Consider the following 22,500-nt stretch of genomic DNA (forward strand, 5'->3'; position numbering starts at 1 on the left):
AGAAAACATTATACCGAATTGAGTTTTCTTTCTCAAATTTGTCTCTTTTTTTTTTTTTCTCGTATATTTACTGCTTCAATCTTCTCTAAATATTAACACCCTCCCCTGGCTCCGTCATCTTTGTTATTTTTTACCTACAGTATGTAAACTGTCTATGTGCTCTGCGGATTCTCTTAGAGTTACAGGGATATTGTTTCTGGAAATTAATGTCGCTCCCCTCAATATTTTAAATTGAATTTTTCAATGCTGTGGCACAATTGAACACAATTGCAATTGCATTCCCCTCCATTGTACTGGGGTGGCAGCAGAAATCTCACAGACGGGATTATAAAACCCCAAACCTCTCTGTAAGTGAGATGAGGTGAATGAACCTGACCTGCTTCCGTCTTAATCTCAAACATTTTTTTGAGCTAGTTTTACGATCCATCATCTGCCTCCTTCACTCTTCCTCCCTCCTTTTGTTGGTCGTCAGCAGCACCCTCCCTCTCAGAGTGTAACCTGGCCCTGGGAGGCAGCTGCAGGCTCAACTGTGACCCTTTGATGACTCTGCAATTATATCCCTCTGCTTACACGTACCCACAGCTTAAAATGCTTGTTATTGTTATGGACAGATTAAAAATCAAAAAACAGCCACAAGTACATAGGATACTCATAGGTTACAAGCCAGAGTACCACATGTTTCATAGGATCAAGCAAGTTAATAAGTGTAATTTGCAGGTAAGGGTTAAATGCTCACGATGACTCATCAGTGCCGAAAGTCTTGGCTGGTTAGTAAAATCTCTGCAGCATTTATTGTTGTTCTAAACTTTATTTATAAAGCACAACAATTCACATTGTAGGTTGCAGGTCCAACGCATGTGAAAGAGTGTACTACTATCAGACTCATGCTGTGGTCCAGGTTGCTTTTTGTTGCTCTCTCCAAGTTCAGATGAACCTCGTGATCCGCTGTTTTGAATTACTTTGGGGTTATGCAAGAAGTAAAGTAGTTGTGTAGTTGCTTTGGGAAATGAAAGCAGACACTACTGTAACTTAAACAGTAGTGGCTGTGGCTTTTCCAAGAAGAAATAGTTCAGTGTCGATTTGTTTGTGTTTGAGAGAGAGTACAAATGCATTCACACATGTCTGTTTACGTGACTGTGCATTAATGTGACTCATTTGTAACCTTTCAACATTGAATTGCAGGTCTGTTAACTGTGGTGGGAGCCCACAGGGAGACTGCTTTAGCCTCTCCTTCTGATGATCACAATAAACCAGTGTGATATCTGTGTTTAACCTCGCACCAGCTTATCTTTTTCTTGTTTTTTTACTACAAATTTCTGATCTGAACTATATTTGATGAGATTTAAGAACTTTTTTTTGTCATACGCACATTTTTTTTCAAAGTTAAAAAGGGACCAGAAATCTCATTATATTTCATTGTCAAATCAAGTTGCTATACAGGGTTACCCACACTTAAACGTTCAACTGGAACTTTTATGACTGTACTACTTTTGTGCAGCAGTGACGCGACTTCTACAGATGCCACAGCGTTGATATTTTCTTCCGTGGACCAATAAGTCAAAGAGAGAAACGCTGGACTAATTAAAGTGACGAGCATTGTTTCAACTCAGCCTTTCCTGTCAAACCAGTGTCTACACACAAACATCATTGTTAGTTTAACGCCTGTTGTCTCAATCCGTTGTGTCCCACACACAGGCTACTTCCAAGAATGGCATTTTCCATCTCACACAGGTAATCATTGCTCCCCGTGGGGGCTGCTGCTGTGCAGCTCAATCACCCGTAAATCTCCCCCTGTTCCTCTCAGAACAGATCAACGGGCTTCTTGAATCTGAAACGCAAACCTTCCCCGGTTCTCCCCCCGTCGTCGCCTCTATCCTTCTCTCCCTCTGTCTTGACTGACTTGGCTTTAATCTGGTGGCAGTGGGTGTTGTTTTTCCTCGCTGGGTTCACAGGTTCTTCTCCTATGAAATGATACCAAAGGCCCGTCCAAAAATAAAACCTAACACTGAGCCTTCTGCAATGGACACCTGTCGAAATCCGATTGGTAGAGATGATTTTGTCGACCTAACAAGCCACAACAAACTAGAGCAAATATTGCATTGTGGTAGAAATTGCTCAAATATAATTGCACTCTGAGATTTTCAGACCACTTATAGGTGTTCATTAAAAAAAGGCTAGAGGTTATTTCTGGAAGGGGCCGTCCATGAAATGAAAATCTTTGCCTCCTTTTCACTCAAATAAACACAAAGTGCTGCTGGACCTTGTGGTGCATTAGGTAATTCGCCTCAACATTGTGTTTTTTCCTCTCTCTTCCCCTGCTGGGAATTTTGGTATTCCCCAGACCCACTCAAAAAGCTGTTACTCCTAAAACTATGCTGCTGAAGGTTACCTTCTTGTTTTTCTCCCCCCCTCTAGACTAGAGATGATTTCCTGGGACAGGTTGATGTTCCTCTCAGTCATTTGCCGGTGAGTTATTTGCATCTGTCTCTGTGTGTGTAACCAGACTAAATACTCAGCTGTTTCTTATCTTCAATTTGGCTCTGCCTGATTAACCTCTGAAGGTCAGGCAAAGAGTGTGTGTGTGTGTGTGTGTGTGTGTCTTGAGTGTGAGAAAGTGCCAGCCTCACACAAGCAGCAGCCTTGTTTTGATCAAACAGCCGACTCCTCCAAATGGAAAGCGGGCTGTCTCTGGAATATAAACAGAGGTGTCTATCCTGAGGGCGGGCTACCATCAGAACCAAATGGAAAAAAGCTACACTCGTCAAATTTGCACACTCACTGTGAGATGACAGCCTTTGGAAAAACAATAGTGTGCAGAGTTTTTACAGTTTTAGGTTTGATGTAAGTGAACAGGACCTGAAACTCAAATTGACCTGCAAATCATTCTCACCCCTTGTACTCAGCTGAGGCTCTCTGAAGTTCTGTCTGAGTTGTGAACCTTAAAAGCATATCAGTAAAAGGTGTGTGGGTTAATTATTAATGTCCTATTCGACTCCCATAGGTCCAGGAAATTAGCAGCAGATAAAAGCCTCAGCTGAGTCATGTTGAGAGATGAAGTCAGTGGACCGGATAGAGATTATTTGGTCCGGATTTTGCCATTAAATAAATAAACCGAGCATGAATAAGCTGCTACTGCTTGTTCCAATGGTGGGATCTGTGTTTTATGTGTGTTTTGTAACTTTAGTCATCACCTTTTTTCTTTACCAGCTTCTCCTCTTTCACTTTTCATTAATCCGGTCGGCCATCTTGACTCATTTTAAGCAATCTGGTAGCTGCATTTGCCTGATGGAAGCTTGAACTTACTTAAAACCTTATTCATGCATCATATGACAGTGCTAGTTCATGTACCTAGCCCTGTTTTGCACTATTAACACATAAAACGGAGTGCATGTGGCTTCAGGCTTTTAACAGCAATGTTTTCTAACAGTTATGTGGATGCATTATTTACAAAACTTGATATAAATCCTTAATGTCTAAGGATGTGACAGACGGCTTCACCACATCTCTTTTTTTATTATTTTTTTTGCGTTGAAGATCGTACGTCGTAGAGCAGTATGTGGTGAGCAGCCAGTGTGGACTGGTTTAGGCCCAGTCAGAGAGTAGTGGGATTACGAAAGACCTTTCTGCTGTTCAACATGTAACAGGAGAAGCTCACTGTTGCATAATGATCCCGGGATGGCTGGCCAGAGGGTTGCAGCCGTGCTGTAAACTCATGACACTTGATATTTTGCCCAACATGTGTAATTTGAATGTGCGGTCGATTGATTACTGTCAACAAACGCCTCCTTTTTAATTTGCAGACGGAGGACCCTGCTATGGAGCGGCCGTACACATTTAAAGACTTCCTGTTGCGGCCCAGAAGGTCAGTTTCTGCTGCATGTGATGAGTAAACAGTGAACCAGTAATTTAGGAATAGCCAGCCCAGTAGCTTATATACCAGTAAACTTCTTCGGTTAAATTGTGTCTGATGGTCTCCTTCTAGTCACAAGTCCAGGGTGAAGGGTTACCTGCGTCTGAAGATGGCTTATCTGCCCAAACAAGGAGGACCAGAGGAGGAGGCTGGGGAGATAAGGGAGGAGGCTGAGGTAAGGTCTTGGCTATTGATGTTGTTGGGAGTTCATTTAAACTGCTGATTTAGCATTACTTACATTTTTTTCTTTTTGACCGTCTTGTTCATAACAACCGGAAGCCAAACTAGAATCTAGTTTTATTTCTTCCTTCCACACAAAGAAAACACACTTAAAGATGAAAGTGAGTGTCCTAATTTGAACCAATAGAAATGTGTTTTTTTACTCAGAGTTAGAGGACAAGGGAAGGCTCCTCTTTTTATTATTTTCTCTAAGAATTCTGGCAGCATCTTGCTGCCAGAATTTGGTGAAAGTCTTTTCCAGGTCAGGGTATGGAAAACCCATTTACACTACTGCCTGTTATTTGGAGAAATAGGAGCTTCTCTTTTACTTCATGTGTGCTCTTGTGTGTTCAAGTGTGGATTATCAAAGAGGGCTTGAGAGGAGCTACACATTTCAGACAGTGAAAGGCTTATAAAATAAGCTGCCATTTAGCAGCAAAAGTATGGAAATTTGAATGCCACTCTGTTAACCACCTTGCATTACCGGCTCTTGCTGTGAAAAATCTACTTCTTTACTTCAGATTTGTCAACGCTGGTCGTGATATTGATATTGATGCACATTTGCTGAGTCTAAGATCTTACGGTCGGAGTTATCCCACCCAGCTGGCGGCTTGTCAAACAAAAACAAACACCAGTAAATGCTAAGAAAAACATTTTAGAACCGCAACCCAGCAACAAGTTTTAACCAGTCACAAGTGAATCGGACATCTTTAATGTATTTCCATCCTTGAATCCCCTCTTGAATTGGATGTTCATGTGTGTCTGACAAGCTGTCAGCTCACTGGGATATCCGTGACCTCGGGCTGCCAGAGAGTTACTCACACTGCCTCATGTCAAACAATCTGAACTTTCTCTTTCAGGGTTGGGATGAGTCTGCGGACTCGGGCTCCCAGCGGCCCCAGCAGCTGCTTCCTCCTTTGCCCTCAGGCTGGGAAGAGAAGGTGGACAACCTGGGACGCACCTACTATGTCAACCACAACAAACGCAATACACAGTGGAAACGGCCCTCCAACATGTACGCCTGATCGCTCTCCTTCTGTTCTCAGTTTTTAAATAGATGTCACCATTTCCATTTCACAACATGTTTTTATCGAACAAAACATTCTGCTTCAAACTACATTTGTTGGCGTTTAGTCTTTTAAAAACAACATTTTCACTGCTGTCCCGCTTGCCGCACACAAAGAGAAAAACTGACGAGTTATATTTATTAGGGTGATGACGACAGCTTCATTTGAAATCCTCAATAGAAGCTTTGAATATAATTTAAAAAGAGAGAGATTCGGTACAGACATACTTATTTCTTAGCAGTCATTTTCACTTTCTTCTGTATGAAATAACTTCTTCTTCTTCTCCTTCAGCGATGTGATTTCAGAGACTGAGAGTGACAATCAACAGCGGCAGATCAATCAGGAAGCACACCGTGTTTTCCGTTCGAGGCGCCACATCAGTGAAGACCTAGAGAACGAGCACATGGAGCCGAGGGACATGGACAATGTGAGCGCGCAGAATACACACACACATACATACGCACACTGAGCCACAGCTGTCTCAGGCGATAAGGTCACTGAATGTTGTTATTGTTTCACGACTGCGTCTCGTAGTCCTGGGAGCTCATCACAGAAGAGGATCCTAACGACAGCCTGGCCCAGTCCCAGCCCGGCCCTTCCTCCGCCTTGACACCACAACTACCGCCAACACCCGTCAGCCAGGAGTTTTCTGAGGATTTAAATCTGAGGCTGTCACTCACTGCCGACACCAACGGCGAAGTGCCAGGGCCCAGCTCTGCTCTGGTGAGACTGCAATTTCTAGTAGTCACAACCTCAATCGCTCCACATTTAAATGGCTGAATGGTGTAAATGTAGGCAGGTCTTTTTGTTTCAGATATTCGAGTGACCGCTTATTTATTTCTTAACAGAGCCAGCTATCAAACAGACTCCGATCCTCAAGTATGACGGACGGTGTCAGCGATCAGACCCAGGCTCCTCCTCCTCCTCTTATGGTACATATAACCTACATCTTCTTCTTTTGCTTCCTTGACTTCCTCCCTTTCCTTGGCATGTCTCAGTGCTGTGGGTGTGTACCACACATCAAATCACCTTCTCTGCTCCTCCTTGCGTTTGAAATGTCCTCTTCGCCCTATGCTCGTACGTGCTTCCTCCTCACCTTTTCCGTCCTGCTCTCTATGCTTCTTTGATTTTACTGTTCCCTCTTTTTTCTTCTTGCCTCTGTAGGATTACCACACCTCTTCCTCTACCGCTCTTTGTGATTCACTCGCCGTTATGTTTAATGTGTTGTAGAAATGTTGGCGTTTACAGCTGTGCGCCAGCAGTATGACCATTCCAGTAGAAACCACTGGCCAGGGAGATTAAGGAGAGCACCACGTGGTCAAACGTTCCCCAATAGAGTCCTGAGTCATGGCATCAGTGTGGATTCAGCTCGAACAAACTGTCTCAAGATCTGAGTCAGATGTTTGTCACACGGCTGAGTCACAGCAGCGAGCTTGCTATTGTCAAGCCAATGAAAAGATCAGGTGATAATGTCACCCTTTTCCTTTAAATGACAAGTTTCTAAGGACTGGAGAACAAGAGGCTCATTAGGAAGCCATCAAAGGGGAAATATAATCAGCATGTATTAGTGCGAGGACTTGGGGAAGGTTAGCTACAGTTCCGAATGATATTAAATGTGTATGTAGGTGGATGGGTGCTGTTTGTACAGCCTCTTGGATAAAGGTAGCCTCCACTTGTGAATACAGGTTAACCCTAAAGGGTAAAGTTCATTCTTCACTGTAGTAAAAAGGTAATTCACTGTTATAGAGTTGGTTATAGAGCTGACGATGATGCAACTGTGAATGCAAATCAGGTTATCAGGACTTCCAGGTTATGTAAGACTTACAATAAGCAAAACCACATCCAGTGTCTGCTGGATGAACTACACTGATATTGTCATCTTACTTAACTTTTGGATTGCTTAGATGAAACAACAATTTCTTTTCTCTTTTCCCTGCATTTGATCATTTTCTTACAGTTCATGTCTGAGATTCAAACTCCTTTTTCTGAACTTTCTGTGAAGTTCAGCACAGTAATTCACTTTCACTGCTCTATGGTTTTCAGCATGCAGGACTGGTGTTTCTGTAGCTTAAACATCATTTTCCACTTGGGTTGAGATTAAAGATGCTGCATTATTTGCTGGGGATTATATTTATTGTTCAGGGAATATAATCAATGTATTTTTCTTTGTCTGTCTTAATATCAAAAGTTACTGAAAGCACACTGCTAAAGGTTCCCCTCACCCACATGTTGTGTAATCACGTTGACCAATCAAAACTTGCAGTTATTTCCAAATGAATTGTGCTCCTTCCTGCTACTGTCAACCTCACAGCTTGTATGCTTCAGTGGATGAATCTCTTCTCTCACTCCTTGCCTCCTTTAAGAATTAATTCACCCCCTTTGTGCATTCAGATTCCCCTCACTTAACCTTCACCACTGCCCCACACACCTTGCCCCATTATTTCCATTTAAAACCTAACCGAATGTGAACTAAAGACCATCTTCCCCTGTTGTCTACCACCAGCAGGGTTCCCAGACCAGAAGAACAAGAGCTCAAACAGTCTCAGGTGGTGAGGAGTCTATGGTAATATCTCAGTTAATAAACAGTTTAAACTCTATCAGTCGTACGACTCGTAGTTCCCATACACCACGTACGATGGGCTGTTTGTATCCCCTGACTAGTTCTGTGAAGCACTTTGATACAATCTTGCACTGGGGCAGAAGGCCACATAATGATTTTCAATTATTTGCTATCCAAGAACGCATCGCACACATTTTTATTTTTTTTTTCCGTATAATACGAGACATTTCCATGATACATAATGCATAAAAAACGAGAAGGGCACTCGGAGAGCGCAGACCTCCTCCAAGGCCGATCCGCTCCAAAATTGAATTGGTTCTCCCTTGGCGCATGCTGCAGCCTTCCGCCAAGTTTTGTGAAATCAGGCTCGTAGTTTTTCCATTACCCTGCTGACAAACAAACAAACCAACGGAAAAACACAACCTCGTCGGCGAAGATGAAGAACTTTGTGTGTACGTTCATTAAAATGTTCATCCTTGCTGGCAGGAAACAGTCAGCTGATGAAGCCATCCACAGCCAAATGAATCCGTCTTTATTTAGTTCTGTTACTGGTGATGTTATGACATGCTGAATTTAGATCAGCAGTTGTCCCAAAGTTGCTGTATATGTTGAATACAATGGAACATTTGTGTGTGTGTGTGTGCGCGGAAGTGTGTTGTCTCCTGGTAGTCACTATAAAGTAATGTCACCGATCAACCGCTGATAACAAGCCATAAAGCAGCATTATATAATGTGTCCAATAGTAATGTTTGGATCAAAGTTTTATTCGGCCCCGATCAAAGTCTTTTAATATTACAGAGTCTGATCTAATACTTAAATGTGGATAAAATATGTATCAGAGACATTGATGCAACAGCTGTAAACCTCTTTATGTGACACACCTTACTTGAGCTGCTTCCAAATGCTGCCGTTAAAACATATTGATATGATATGAGTGAAAGCTTAACTAGAGACATCATGACGCAGTCCACTCGAGAGGAGACGTATCACTCTGTTGGACACTTGGGTTCGTAGACAGATCCTCAGTGTCTCAACTCGGAGTCACTCGAGTGCACACACTAAGAAAGAAAGGAACATTTTGATCAGCTGATACCGACCCATTTAAATATGCTCGGTTCAGCTCGGGGCGTCTCTGGTGTCCAATGTTCAGTGGTGCTGTTTTTGCGCAGGCATTTCTGGCCACCATTACTTAATCCTAATGCGACAGATGGTTAATAGTTCACTCCGTAAAGTAGTAATGATCCACTACCTTTCCCCATGTGGTGTTTAGTTTAGTACGACTCTGTGTTTCATTGTTGTTTTTTTGTAGGTGAAGGTTCACGTCAAACGCAGTCACTAACCTTTCCCGTTTTAAAGTTTAAAAATCTTCTTTTGTCACATGATCTTCCTGAAATCTTTCTGTCACTGTGCAGCTGGAATGGGAAATGATTTTAAAGCCCTCGATAGATGTAGAGAAAGAAAGAGAACCTTTGATTTTAATATTTATTTTTCCTCCTCATGTCCTTGCGCATACCAGCCTGTACTGATTAGTTGTCTTTGCTTTGCTCTTTCCCTACACTCGGCCAGTCTCCCTCGGCGACTGCTTACGCCTTGACCACCCCTGGCCTGCCCCCTGGATGGGAGGAGAGGAAGGACGGCAAGGGAAGAACTTATTTCGTCAACCATAACAGCCGCACCACTACGTGGACTAGGCCAATTGTGCAGGTACAGCAGGGCTGAAGGCTGAGCTGGACTCTATGCATGGGACTGGACCTTTCCTCGGCCACCCGTGTGTCGGACCTCTTCCTCTATTTCCCCCCCCCCCTCCGTGTTTCTCCTCTGTGTAGCCATAAAGATTAACCGAAAGAGATGCGGCTTTGCAACCTCAAAGTCTCCTTTTTCTGTCTTTCTCTCTGCCCGGTTTCCTCCTCTGTCCAGCCGTATTGAATGTCTTCCTCCTCTTGTCTAGCACTTTGTTTGATTCTCTGGATGCAGCTCTGTATTAGTCACGCCTTCTCCAAACCCTGGCATGGAACTGCAACCACCACTTTTCCCTCCCTCTTCTCATTTCTACCCTGTTTTTCCACTTGTCTTCCCCCTGTCTCTCTGTCTGCAAATGTGGTCTGAGTTCAGGGAGAGACTGCTACATGGGACTGGGTGTACGCTCCTCTTTGAATTTCACCCTTTGTATTTCTGCTTTTATCAGAACACCGGCGTTATATTCTACGTGTTCATCTGTTGTCTTTCATCAAGTGGCCTTCTCATTCTCTGATACTCATCTGTTTTCGTTATAACGCTACCAAATGATTTACGTACCAATATCGTAGCATTGCTTTGTTTTTTGTACATAGTTGTGGCTCATTGTAAATGTATGTACCAGCCGCTTTGGGTTAGGGCTGTAAGTAACACTAACTTTCATTTTTCCAGTACATTATGTTACTGATCCCAGGCCTTTGTCCCCGTTTTCTATTTCTAGTTATATTTTAACTGTTTCAACTGTTTGTGTTCTCATTTCCCTGTGAGAGAAGCATCTTCTGAGAGCATGGATTACCAGAACAAGTTTTGTTATTTCGCATACAGCGCCGCGTACCTTATTCCTACCCCACTTAACCTCAAAAGTGCTATTCTCACTGACAGCTGACTGACGACGGAGCCAGCACCTCAACAGCAGCAGCAGCAGCAGAATCAGGAGGAGCCTCGGCCCTGGCGCCCGCATCCACCCCCTCCTCGTCCTCCAATGCCTCCAACAACCACCTCCATGAGCCCCAAGTCCGACGAGCTCGTAGCCTCAGCTCCCCTACTGTCACCCTTTCCACCCCCCTGGAGGTGAGAATGAGTCCCCTGTACCATCCCGCTCCCCCATATCATTTTCCTCTTCTCACACCCCAAAGATCCTCCAATCTTTACCCACACTTCATAGTCACGCAATCCTTCATTTCCATCCCTTTAAAGATGACCTCATCCTCACCCATCAATCCTTCTTTAATATTACCCTGTTCTTTTGTCATCTCTCCTTCTTTCAGGTTGATTCTGTCTTCATGCTGCTTTTCTCTCTCTTCATCCCTTTTCTTCTCATCTCTCCGTTGAGGATGATTTCATTTCATTCCTTTTTCCCCCCCGTCATCTTCAATGGGTAATGAGCCGATGACAGAGTGCTAAAACAGATCTCCGTTAAACACTGAACAGTCACGTGAAATGGTCAGAGCTTTACTGCAGCTTTGTCATTCATGATGATGAGTTTGTCGTGAACAATATGCACTCTTGACGCAGTCAGCATTTCATTCTGCAGCACCGTGTGTTTTAAAGCAGTAACGGTAATCCAAGATGGTAGATTCAGTTACTGCTGGATGAATAAATGATTTGAATTGATCACAGGTCCCAAATAATTGTTGTAATTTGCTAAAGCAAAACTGGGGATATCCAAATCAATGATATTGATCATGGAAACTAAATCCAGAGGCCAGTTTAGTAACACTTTTTTATAGCATGGCATCCTTTGTGAATACTTTACATTAATGTAATAGCATTTAAGAAACCTATCCCTATTTAATACAAGTGGTTACACATTTTACAATCTATTGAGATATGGACTTCCACAGTCAACACTCGCTAAATCCGAGACATCAGACATTTAGTGCTGCCGCTTTCATTTTGCTGTGCTTTGTCGGAGCTGCAGTGCACAACTACGTGTTCACGGCACCTTTAATCAATGAAAGAAAGCAATGGAGCAAGCAGACATCAGTGGAGGGCTTTTTACTGTGAAGCAGCTGCTCTACATTTGAGGTGTTTGGCTCAGCCTCATGTAGTGGGCGGGTTAAATATTTGCGTTGTTTTGTAAAAGAGTGGAACTTTGTTAACTTACCCTAAATAATCACTGATCTTAAAGAATCTAAGTGGGAATGACCAGTAAATGATTCAAGGATAATTTATTGAAATTATGCAACACAGGGTTGCACAACAATGACAAAACAAAACAAAAACAGTGGTGCATTCTTTTTGAATTTACATCAGGAGAAATGTAAACGGCTGCAACAAAACAATTTTCCCGGCACACTGGGAGACATTGTCCATCAGATTTGACTATGTTTGAACACCAGAGTCCGCCTCCTCCTGTCCCACCAGAGGACAAGGCTGAGTTTCTTACTTATTGGTCAGAGGGTTTAATAATCAGACAGCATGGGTGGTTAATGTGTTAGCCACACGACTCTACAGGGAATAACTGTAGAGCCACTTTTTGTTTCGGCTTGAGCAGGCAACGTTTTTTAAGGCTGTGACATTATATAAATAACTAACTTGGTCCTAAAACTCTCTAATGTTTGTAGTTGGATTTGGTTGGACGTATCATATTTCATGCTCTCATCATAACTGTGTGTTTTGATGCGTGTTTCTGTTGGGAATGTTGTGTTGTTATGTGGGTGAACATACAATTGCAGCTTATTAAAAGCATGCTGACATTTCGAAAACGTGTGAAACTTTTGGTTTAATTACTTATTGCACATTTATCAACTATGCTAATTGAATTTTAACTTGAAGTATGCAGTGTAGCTATAAATAGACCACACAAACAGACTGTCTTGTTTTGACCTGCATTTAATGGTTTGACTCTGTGCTACTACCAGGGGAACGGACCTGAAGAAGGTTTAATTAAGTTGTGTGTCTGCGTTTTAACAAGGCCTCCTGGAGGTAAAAGGAAGCAAAGCACTCGATGTAGGAAGTTGTTATTACAACTTTCTGGAGGTGGGAGGTCTGAGGATTAATTAATGCGGTCGTTTCCCTTGCTAAAAATCAGATGAGTCGATGATAATCACCGTCAAAGGAATGATGTGAAGTGGGAACACTCATTAACCTGAGCAGCTTGAGTCGATTTTAAAGTTTCTTTAGTAATTTTTCGGATGCTAGGGATGGTATGTCTTCTGTTGATACGTGGTCTCTGGATGAGTGGTATTATGTGACCACGGTCTCTATTTTTGACCAGAAATAGATTCACAAAGTTTTTAGTAAATGATCATCAGTGCTTTTTTATTTTCCAGGGGAACTAAAGGTGTGAAAATCTACAAAAATGTTGTTATTGCAACATGAAGCCTCAGAAGCAACATCTGGGGAGAAAAGGCTGAGATCTGTAGAATTTTTTGTTTTGACATTTAGACTGACAACTTGCCAGGCCGACAGAGTACGCAGTGTGGGTGCTGATTTGCTCCCACATGTTAATGGAAAAATGAAATAGTTTTTCTCTTTTTATTCTTGTTCAGTTTTCTAACTGAACACCAAGGCAGACTGGTTTCCATCCTTTTTGTTGTCTGTTGTTTTTCAAAGGATCAGTGCTATTTAGTTTCATGCTGTCTGTCGTCCCCTTTTCAGTCACAATGGATGTCATAATATTTCGCTTAATTCGCTTAATTTTTTCATTTTGGTTCCAGGGAGCCAACAACATCCAGGTGCGGAGGGCTGTGAAGGACACGTTGTCCAACCCGCAGTCCCCCCAGCTGTCCCCCTACAGCTCCCCCAAGTCCCAACCTAAGACACAGCAGAGCTTCCTGCCCCCGGGCTGGGAGATGAGGATAGCCCCCAATGGACGGCCTTTCTTCATCGACCACAACAGCAGAATCACCACCTGGGTGAGCTAAAGCACTGTGCTAACAGGCTGCAGTCAAATTTGAATGACTGAAGGGTAAAGCTTTATTTTAGAGGGGCCGTAATTTCCTTCCAAGTTTCCAGGGAATGGACCGTGTTATTTGGTGATAATTGGAGGGAATGAAAGAGACAGTTTTCAGTTCCAGTGAACTGCTCGCATAAACTCAAGCACAAGGTCAGCAGGCAATGCAGCGTATATGAAGATTCCAATAACGAATGAATAATAAATTAAGTTTGAAGTTGAAAGTCAACCAAACTGAAATTACTTTCTTACACCTTTGTCTCTATTTTCCCAACAATTAGTACCAATTTACATAGTTCTTACCATTAAAACCTGTTGTGTAAAATAATGTGTACAAACAATTATAAATGATTAATTGTACGATTTATTATTGTACATTTATTTCACAGTTCTAGTTATTAAATACACACAAAACATCTTGTAAATCTAGGGCAGTGGTTAGTGTTTATCTTTCAGCATCTTATAGTGACATCTGGTGGTGTGAAAGTCGACATGACACTTACTTCAGTCCTTATTACTGTAGGATTCAGCTTCTAAGACTAAATAGATAAAATAACTAATTTGCGTCTCTTCCTTCCTCCCCTCTCTCTTCGGACAACCAGGAGGATCCCAGGTTGAAATACCCGGTCCATATGAGGAACAAGAACTCTATTGAGCCCGGTGAACTCGGTCCTCTTCCTGTAAGTAGACAGTCACAATTAGACCAGCTGCATATTTAACCTCCGGCTCACAACATCCTCACAGATCCCAATAATTGCTCAAGCTTTGTTCACTCACTCATTAACTCATCGTTATATACTTATTATGTGTTGTAGATCAGTATTTTTAGATTACCGTAACTGTGTAACTAGTTCCCTGAGATAAAAGGTATTTAATCGGTGACTTTTCATGTTTTTGTTGTGGTTTTTGTCTAAAGTTCATCTTAACTCAATGCTCCATTAAATTTAAAGGAGAGGACGAGACATGTCACATCTTGATCAGAATGTAACAGACATTTCCATTTTTAGTCCTGTTAGAGGGTGAGGGTGTCAGTGGGAGAGTGTAACTGGCGAGGACGAGAAAGCAGAGTCTGGGGGCTGAGTGAGAATCCATAATTACGAGGTGGAGACTGCTACCTGCGCTAGTGTCTGTTTAATAAAGACGAACCCCCAACAAGTGGGCCTAACGTTACCTTAGGTAGATGTTGAATAATCAAAGCTTCATAGGTTTGTACATCTCACAGGCTTGTGTGCACGTGTGTGTGTTCTCTCTCTCGCCCTCTTTCTCTTTTCTCTCCGTTCTGGTGGATCTAATGTATGCTACTTCTTCTACACCTGGCCATGTCTGTTTGGCAGAACCTACCAGAGGAGGTTGGTTGGTGCCTCCCTCCCTCTGCCTGCCTACCTACCTGTCTGGTCCGGTCCATTCTGGTCAAATGCCTGCAGACAGCCTTGCGCTTTCTTTTTTTTTTTGTTCTTCTTTTCTCTCTCGTTCTATCTTTTCTCTTTCTCTCTCATGACCGGCATGGATGGAATACCCCTCTCCCTTCCTTTTTCATCAGCATTCTTTACCCCCCCCCCTCCTTCCTGCACCTGTATCAGTGTCTGAGGCACAGATGGACGAGTCGGGGAAAGTGGATCGAGGCACCGGGCATTTGTTAGAGAGGGAAGAAGAAGAATGAGCAAGAAGTGCTGAAGGAGGGGGAACCGGGTTGAATAAAGGAGGGCAGAGGGAGGGAGAGAAACAAAAGGAGCTACACATGTATGTTCGAGGAAGTAACTGTCTGTATGCTGCATGTGTCATCAGCTTTTCAATCTGCCCTCTCCACTCACGCAGTAGCAGCATACGTAGAAACTCAACACACTGTAGGCGCACCTTGTTGGACACGCTGTCAGACTCGGTCCCTTTCCCCACCCCTTTGCTCTCAATCTACTGTTTTAATTGCCTGACTGCTGGTACCGTACAAGAGTGTGTGTATGTGTGTGTGTGGCACGTGACACTGTACCGAGTGGTCACCGTGTCAGTGGTGGTGTACTGGTTTGAGCTGGTGGTGGTGATTAACCTTTTATGTTGTGGTCGTACCCCTGTCTTGCTGACGTCTCGGGCCTCGACTCAAATTGGCGAGAAAATCCTTTCAGTTCCTTTTTGTGGTGTGTGATTGAACTTGCAGTCCGTGTTTGGACCGTTTGACGGTCGGTCAAGTTCAATCAAACATAAAGAAAAGAAAAGGAAAAACATAGTATGACGGATTTAAATTACTATTTGAGCATGACCTGTTTTGATAGTGCAGTCTAATGGCGACTGTGTGCTTGTTCTCACTCTTCTTCTTCTTTCTTTTTTTAGCCTGGATGGGAAGAAAGAGTTCACTCAGACGGACGCACCTTCTACATCGACCACAGTAAGACGACTCCATCTGACCACTTTGTCTCTTCCACGCTTGTATTTGGTCACCTATCCGTCTTTCTCTTGAGTAACCTTTGTTATAGTGTGTAGTGGAAGTGCAGCAGCAGATTTTTACGGTGACTTCAAAGCATCAAGATTTATTGATTTATGATGGCTTGATGTAGAGCAACAGTGTATTTTTGGTCATAAGAGTTGCTTGCAGCTAACAATCATTTTCATCGCTGCTTAATCTGTTGATTACTTCTTGGATTACTTGTTTAGTGTTTGACAAAATGGTGAAAAGTCAAATGTGACCCCTTCAAATAACTTGTTTTGTCTGACTAACAGTCAAGATATTCAGGTTACAATAATATAAAACAGGGAAAAGCAGCAAACCCTCGCATTTGAAAATCTGAATCCTGAAAATTTTTCAGGTTTTTTTCTTGATAAATTAAATAAATAATCAATTATTTAAAGTGTTGTTGATCTATCTTCGGTCAATTGACTTGATTTCTGCCCTCACATTTCATATTTGTGTTTTTGTTTCACCCAGATACAAAGAACACGCAGTGGGAGGATCCTCGTCTGCAGAGTCCGGCTATCACAGGACCTGTGAGTAGTTTCCTCTCTCTGCCTCAGAGAGTCTCTTCCACTTTAACATTGCGGTTCTATCTATCACACTCTATCTTCAGAGTCTTTGTATAATCAAGATAAATCACTTTTGTCGCTGCGGTTGTCACTGAACACGCCAACACCTCCGTGTCACTCTGTGGAGCACTTCAGATATCGGTTTCCCATGTTGCCAGCTCCCCTCCACAAGTCACACTCCATTTAGTTGTTTTGGTGTTTTAACAAAAAGCCTCTTTATTAACTTGACTGTTGAAACATTCACAGGGCTTTGATCAGTTCTGTTGTCTCTTGTCTGTGCAGGCTGTTCCCTACTCCAGAGAGTTCAAGCAGAAATACGACTACTTTAGGAAGAAGTTGAAGAAACCGGTAAGAAGCCATTTTTAAAGTCGTGGGTTTCTGGGTTCGTGCGGGGGGGCACTTTCTCATAACAAAGCTGAATTTGGTTGAAACCTCCTGACGTTTTGCACATGAAGGCAGTCTAATTTTCTTCTCTTTTGATTCTGCTTTGATTACATACTTTCTTCACACTGTTGTGACATGGTGTGACTGAGTTTGACATTTTTACCGCATGCTAAATAATCATTGTAATCATTTCTCCGTTTCTTCCGTGATTAACACTCGGTCGGTGGAGCGCATAATTAAAAACGACTGCCTGTTTTTTCTCCCTAAATATTTATGTATTTATTTATTAAATCTTGGGTGAACTGTAACAATGACAGAGCTGAGATTAATTCGCGCTGACTTTAGCTTTGACACAGCGTTCAGTCTTGTGGGCGAGTGTGTTTAAGGTCAGAAAGCAGGATTAGGACTCTGACGTTTTCAAAGAGGAAACTGATGCGTCTTATTTTTTTGATGTAATAATTACTTCAATAGGCGTCAAGAAAATAATCAACCCCCTGGACTTTTTTGGCATTCTGCGCTGTTACAAAAGAAATTCAGCAATCTGCATTTAACTTCAAGCTTCATTCAAGGACTCGTATATAAAATGTAGAAAGTGAAAATGATATATAACAAATAAAGAATCACCACTTCCTTATTGCCTAAATTAGTTTGATGTCTTTGTACAAAGGTCACGCTAATTTAACCCGCCCCCCTGTATTTAAAACAATATTGTTTTTATTTGCATTAAAGTTAAAGAGTTTGTAAACTATTCCAGGCTGACATCCCCAACCGGTTTGAGATGAAGTTACACAGGAACAACATCTTTGAGGAGTCGTACCGTCGGATCATGTCCCTGAAGAGGCCGGATGTCCTGAAGGCACGGCTGTGGATCGAGTTCGAGTCGGAGAAAGGACTGGACTACGGCGGCGTGGCCAGAGAGTGGTTCTTCCTCTTATCGAAGGAGATGTTCAACCCTTACTACGGCCTGTTCGAATACTCTGCAACGTAAGTCTCTGCTTGTTTGTGTGTGTGCTTGCTTTAGATGTCCAGAGCTGCCTCTAACTGAGGAGAGAGGTTTAGGTTTAGGACGTAGTAAAGGAACCTTGCTATATCTTTGCAGCCTTGGAAAAATCCTTCTCCTCTCATATTCTTGGTTTGCTTTTTCCACAACGTGGAGTAAGGGGCAGGGCTGCCGTATTGTTTCCCTATGAGACTTGTTAAAAGTTTCCTTTAACTCTGATTATCTTTTCCTCTCATTCAAAAAGCCATCCTGGAACAGATGCTTCCCACATACAGCGAGCATTAAGATAACAAACGTGACGTACGCTTTGTTCCGTTTCTTGGCACCGTCGTCAATAGATGATCACTCTGTTGATTCTCATTTTTGCCATGTAGGGCAAAGGTCACTAATGGTAAATATAGATCAAGCGCTTGAAAATGAAAGGACATTTAAAAATGAACCCTTCCTGTAATTACCAGTTTACTTTAAACCGATTAAAACATCAAACATTTTAAATCAAACCACATCGTGATTATTCATCACAGCACTTTGATGACTTACAAAATGTTGTCCTTAACCATGCTTCTGAGGTTACACAACAGTTTTAGCAAAAACAATCTAATGTAATATTTGAATGTTTTTAAAAATCAGATTTACGAAACGGCGTCTGTGTGAATCATGCAGGGTTTTGTTGCCATGGTAAGGAGGTAAAAATATGGCATGTTTTACATAATCTGCTATAAAAAAACAACCTGAAGGTTTCCTCTCAGCCGCAAACAGTAATGGATCAACAATACAGAAGAACAGATTTTGCAGGAGGATCAGCAGAGTCCATGTGCGTGTCACAATGATAAATAATGACTCCACCGAGCTTCTCTAAATGACTCTAAATGAAAGAGTGGCGTGCAGGTGGAATTGACTTTCTTCCTTTGTGCAGAGACAACTACACTCTCCAAATCAATCCCAACTCTGGCCTGTGCAACGAGGACCACCTCTCCTATTTCAAGTTCATCGGGCGTGTGGCAGGAATGGCCGTGTTTCATGGAAAACTTCTGGACGGTAAGCTGTTTGATGTTGTATCCTGTCTTTGATATTTAAAGAAAATGTATTAAATACATATTTTGTTATGTTATTATGGGTTTTTTCAACACTTTGGCAACATTTTTTATTGATGTTTATATTTTTTTACACACACAAAGTTACAGCACTGTGTTGTTTTCTGCTTTCTTACTGTAGGTTTTTTCATCCGACCCTTCTACAAGATGATGCTGGGAAAACAGATCTCGCTTAAAGACATGGAGTCTGTGGTGAGATCTCTTTGCTACCAGATTATTAACTGATTAGTTATTAGGGAAAGCTGCCATTCTGGGCCACTAAATTAGACTTTGTGAAATATATATTTAGGGAATATGCTTTTGATTTGGGGAATTATTTTATTTATATTAGCAATCAGCAATGTTTTTTCAATAACTGAGCAATTAACAAGATCGAAAAGGGAAAGGGTTCTCCATTAAAGCTGATAATTAAACTGTGCTGTCTCACAAATAAAAGCCCAATGAATGACTTAATATTCTTTGTGTGTAATTTGTATCTGCCCTGCGTTGCATCCCTGCAGGACAGTGAATACTACAACTCTCTGAAGTGGATCCTGGAGAATGATCCCACTGAGCTGGACCTCAGGTTCTGTATTGACGAGGACAACTTCGGACAGGTGCGCACGAAGTTAAAAGTCCCCATTTTTAATTGCAGTAAAGTAATCTAGTTTGGTTTCCGGCGTGTCCCAGCCTTATTTTTTCCTGCTTTGTTTTTTTGTGTCTCAGACGTACCAGGTCGACCTGAAGCCCAGCGGCTCAGACATGGTGGTCACCAACGAGAACAAAAAGGAATACATCGAGTAAGAACATGACAAATCATTTTCTCCTGATGAATAGCTCCAAGCTGTCAGCAATGATTATACAATATAGCTACATTATCCAACATGAATCTCAATGTCAATGATCTTTCCTCTGACAGCCTGGTCATCCAGTGGAGGTTTGTCAATCGAGTCCAGAAGCAGATGAACGCCTTCTTGGAGGTATTTATGTGCAATAATAAAGTCACCACACGGGGGCAGTGTGAGCACAGACAGTGGGTTAGCTCGCCTGAGCCCTCTGTGTCTAAACCTCTTCCTTGAGTATTTGTTTCTTTCAAAACGTGATAAAATGGCTGTTATAGTGTGAGGTTTTAATCCTCTTTTTGTTTCATTTTCAGGGCTTCACTGAGCTCATTCTCATAGATCTGATCAAGATCTTTGACGAAAACGAACTGGAGGTACAGTACGGATTCATTATTGAATCACTTTTCTCCTAAGACTATCACATCTCTCGACATCATGACGCTTTTTAAATGGTTGTTAATACTTTCTTTCTCCCTAGCTGCTCATGTGTGGTCTCGGTGACGTCGACGTCAACGACTGGAGGCAACACACGGTTTACAAGAACGGCTACTGTCCCAACCATCCTGTCATACAGTGGTTCTGGAAGGTACGCCCGTGATACACCCACACACAGACGTGTTGTGTTAAACTATCTAGATACATTTTTATCATATCAGTCATGGAAACTGGATATTTCATAATAAAAGTTGGTTCCAGTCATCTTTCCCGCCGTCCAGCCTGTGACAGGTTTGCTGGCCTCGCTTTTGAAGATCAAAGTCTGTTTGGAAGAACAGGCTTGTTTGCACTGATGAAAGAGCCTGAAGTAGTGCCTGCCCTGGTTATCATCTGTCTTGACTTGAGCTTTAACACACTCAGACAGCAAACAGCACACACAGGCCATAATTTGTGTGTGTGCATGCTTATGCACACAGACAACAGTGTCATGTCATTTGATTAAGTGAACTGGCTCAAACTGCTTCTGTTTGAATTTAGGCGGGTTTTCTTTCTTTTCTTTGATTTTAACCGTCAACAAAAGCGTTGCTGCTTTGAATAATTTCATCGTCTTTTTCTGTGTTGTAGAAATGAGAGTTTCATATAGTGACTGATATTTGCTAAATGAATTGATGAATGAACTATTTGTCACAGAGAGGTTTTATCTGTCATCAGGTCGTCCTGTTGATGGATGCTGAAAAAAGGATCCGACTCCTGCAGTTTGTTACGGGAACGTCACGAGTGCCCATGAACGGCTTTGCCGAGCTTTATGGTACGTTACCTCGCCAGATAACCTCGTGTTTCCTTTTATTTTAGGGCCTGAACTCTCTGTAACAGAGACACAAGTCAACAATGGCAGTTCCAGGAATTGAATTACTATCGCGGTCCACATACGGAAAGATAAATGTGTATAAAACAGATGAGGAATGACCAAGATATGCTAAAATGTTCCACATGTGCATTCCATTGACCATAGAACAGTTCACACAATTATTTACATTAGTTAAATTATTTACATAGAATTATCTCCTTCCTCCTCTTTCTCCGGCAATCATTGAAGTTGAAGTCATTGAGTTTCAATTTGTTGTCTAATAAAATAATTTCTATACTTTATCTCAACTGTGTCTCAATTATCTTTTTTGTTTTGTGCCAGGTTCTAATGGACCTCAGCTGTTCACAATAGAGCAGTGGGGAACGCCAGAAAAGTTGCCAAGAGCTCACACGTGGTATGTTAACACACACACACACACACACACACACACACAGTCTGCAGCTGGTGGCTTTCAGGCTGCACTTAGACAGAGCAGCTCGTTGAGTTTAATGCTAATGTCGGAATGCTAACATGCTCACAGTGACAATGCTAACATGCTCACAGTGACAATGCTAACATGCTCACAGTGACAATGCTAACATGCTGATGCGAGGATTAAAGTTGACCATGCGTCTTAGTTCAGTATGCTAGCATGCTACCATTTGCTAATTAGCAATAAACACAAAATATATCTTATGTTTGTTTTGTCATGAACAAAGTATTGGCTCAATAAAAAAATTGTGGGCGCTATAGGAGGAGTCAGGGGATCATGCAAGAACATGAATGTTTTTACCAAATTTTGTGCCGATAAAGTAAGTATTGGTTGAGATATTTTAGTCTGGACCAAAGTTTGATCAATCGACCGACATTGCTGTCCATGGAGCTATGCAGCCAGCGTGTTAGCAGCTAGTACTTTGGCATTTTATTTTTGCATTTTGGAGCCTGATACCATGTTGAGTTTTTTGTAATTCGTCAAACGTCTTTCTCCCCAGTTTCAACCGCTTGGATCTGCCCACTTATGATTCCTTTGAGGACCTGAGAGAGAAGCTCCTCATGGCTGTGGAGAACGCGCAGGGCTTCGAGGGGGTCGACTAAGACGGCAGCACCTGACTGCATCCAACCAAGCAACCAACCAACAACAAAAACAAAACAAAACAAAAAGCCACAGGGATATCGAACCAGCTGCTGTAGCAGTTCTGTGCAAGCATGTTGTACTGTAATGGCCGACTGTGAGCCCCTTCCACAGCACCGGTGACTTGAGACTGTACAGCGATTTGTCGAGCCGATGCGCCTACGTCTTTAAATCTTTTCAGTGGGTGGGCCACTCCTTTAAAGGTGCTGGGGAAAGAACGTGAGAGTCGCACTGTTGAATGCTGAAATCTATTATCCACAGGCATGAGCGATGAATGAGCTGGCCCCTGATCCGCCGTTTCTTTTCCCCTCTACCCTCGTCCTGTGAAAATCTACAGTGCTGGAAAACACTAATGCATTTCAATAGCTCCTTTATGTACACTATAGCACC

At 42.3% G+C, this 22,500-nt stretch overlaps 1 protein-coding gene across 4 annotated transcripts in view; it reads left to right on the top strand.

Moving 5' to 3' along the window:
- Positions 1–22,500, top strand: part of nedd4l (NEDD4 like E3 ubiquitin protein ligase) — a 40,730-nt gene that overhangs the window by 16,890 nt on the left and 1,340 nt on the right. For 2 of the 4 annotated variants that reach the window (XM_076087584.1, XM_076087592.1), the window contains 26 exons: positions 2,416–2,466; positions 3,801–3,862; positions 3,983–4,085; positions 4,990–5,144; positions 5,488–5,623; positions 5,731–5,919; positions 6,045–6,128; positions 7,700–7,759; positions 9,323–9,460; positions 10,373–10,561; positions 13,153–13,350; positions 13,991–14,068; positions 15,711–15,765; positions 16,303–16,361; positions 16,680–16,745; positions 17,536–17,765; positions 18,698–18,819; positions 18,997–19,067; positions 19,376–19,471; positions 19,581–19,654; positions 19,774–19,834; positions 20,011–20,070; positions 20,175–20,282; positions 20,843–20,939; positions 21,321–21,393; positions 21,971–22,500. The exon at positions 21,971–22,500 is cut by the window's right edge and continues 1,340 nt beyond it. In XM_076087584.1, coding sequence (XP_075943699.1) covers positions 2,416–2,466; positions 3,801–3,862; positions 3,983–4,085; positions 4,990–5,144; positions 5,488–5,623; positions 5,731–5,919; positions 6,045–6,128; positions 7,700–7,759; positions 9,323–9,460; positions 10,373–10,561; positions 13,153–13,350; positions 13,991–14,068; positions 15,711–15,765; positions 16,303–16,361; positions 16,680–16,745; positions 17,536–17,765; positions 18,698–18,819; positions 18,997–19,067; positions 19,376–19,471; positions 19,581–19,654; positions 19,774–19,834; positions 20,011–20,070; positions 20,175–20,282; positions 20,843–20,939; positions 21,321–21,393; positions 21,971–22,073 — 2,718 coding nt within the window. In that variant the 3' untranslated portion in view covers positions 22,074–22,500. Of the gene's footprint in view, positions 1–1,695; positions 1,732–2,415; positions 2,467–3,800; positions 3,863–3,982; positions 4,086–4,989; positions 5,145–5,487; positions 5,624–5,730; positions 5,920–6,044; positions 6,129–7,699; positions 7,760–9,322; positions 9,461–10,372; positions 10,562–13,152; positions 13,351–13,990; positions 14,069–15,710; positions 15,766–16,302; positions 16,362–16,679; positions 16,746–17,535; positions 17,766–18,697; positions 18,820–18,996; positions 19,068–19,375; positions 19,472–19,580; positions 19,655–19,773; positions 19,835–20,010; positions 20,071–20,174; positions 20,283–20,842; positions 20,940–21,320; positions 21,394–21,970 lie in introns of all 4 variants that reach the window. The other 2 variants (XM_076087567.1, XM_076087575.1) reach the window with 2 other exon arrangements.

This window comes from Anarhichas minor, unplaced genomic scaffold, assembly GCF_050575085.1.
Source record: "Anarhichas minor isolate MPS153535 unplaced genomic scaffold, ASM5057508v1 ptg000002l, whole genome shotgun sequence".
Classification (NCBI taxonomy): domain Eukaryota; kingdom Metazoa; phylum Chordata; class Actinopteri; order Perciformes; family Anarhichadidae; genus Anarhichas; species Anarhichas minor.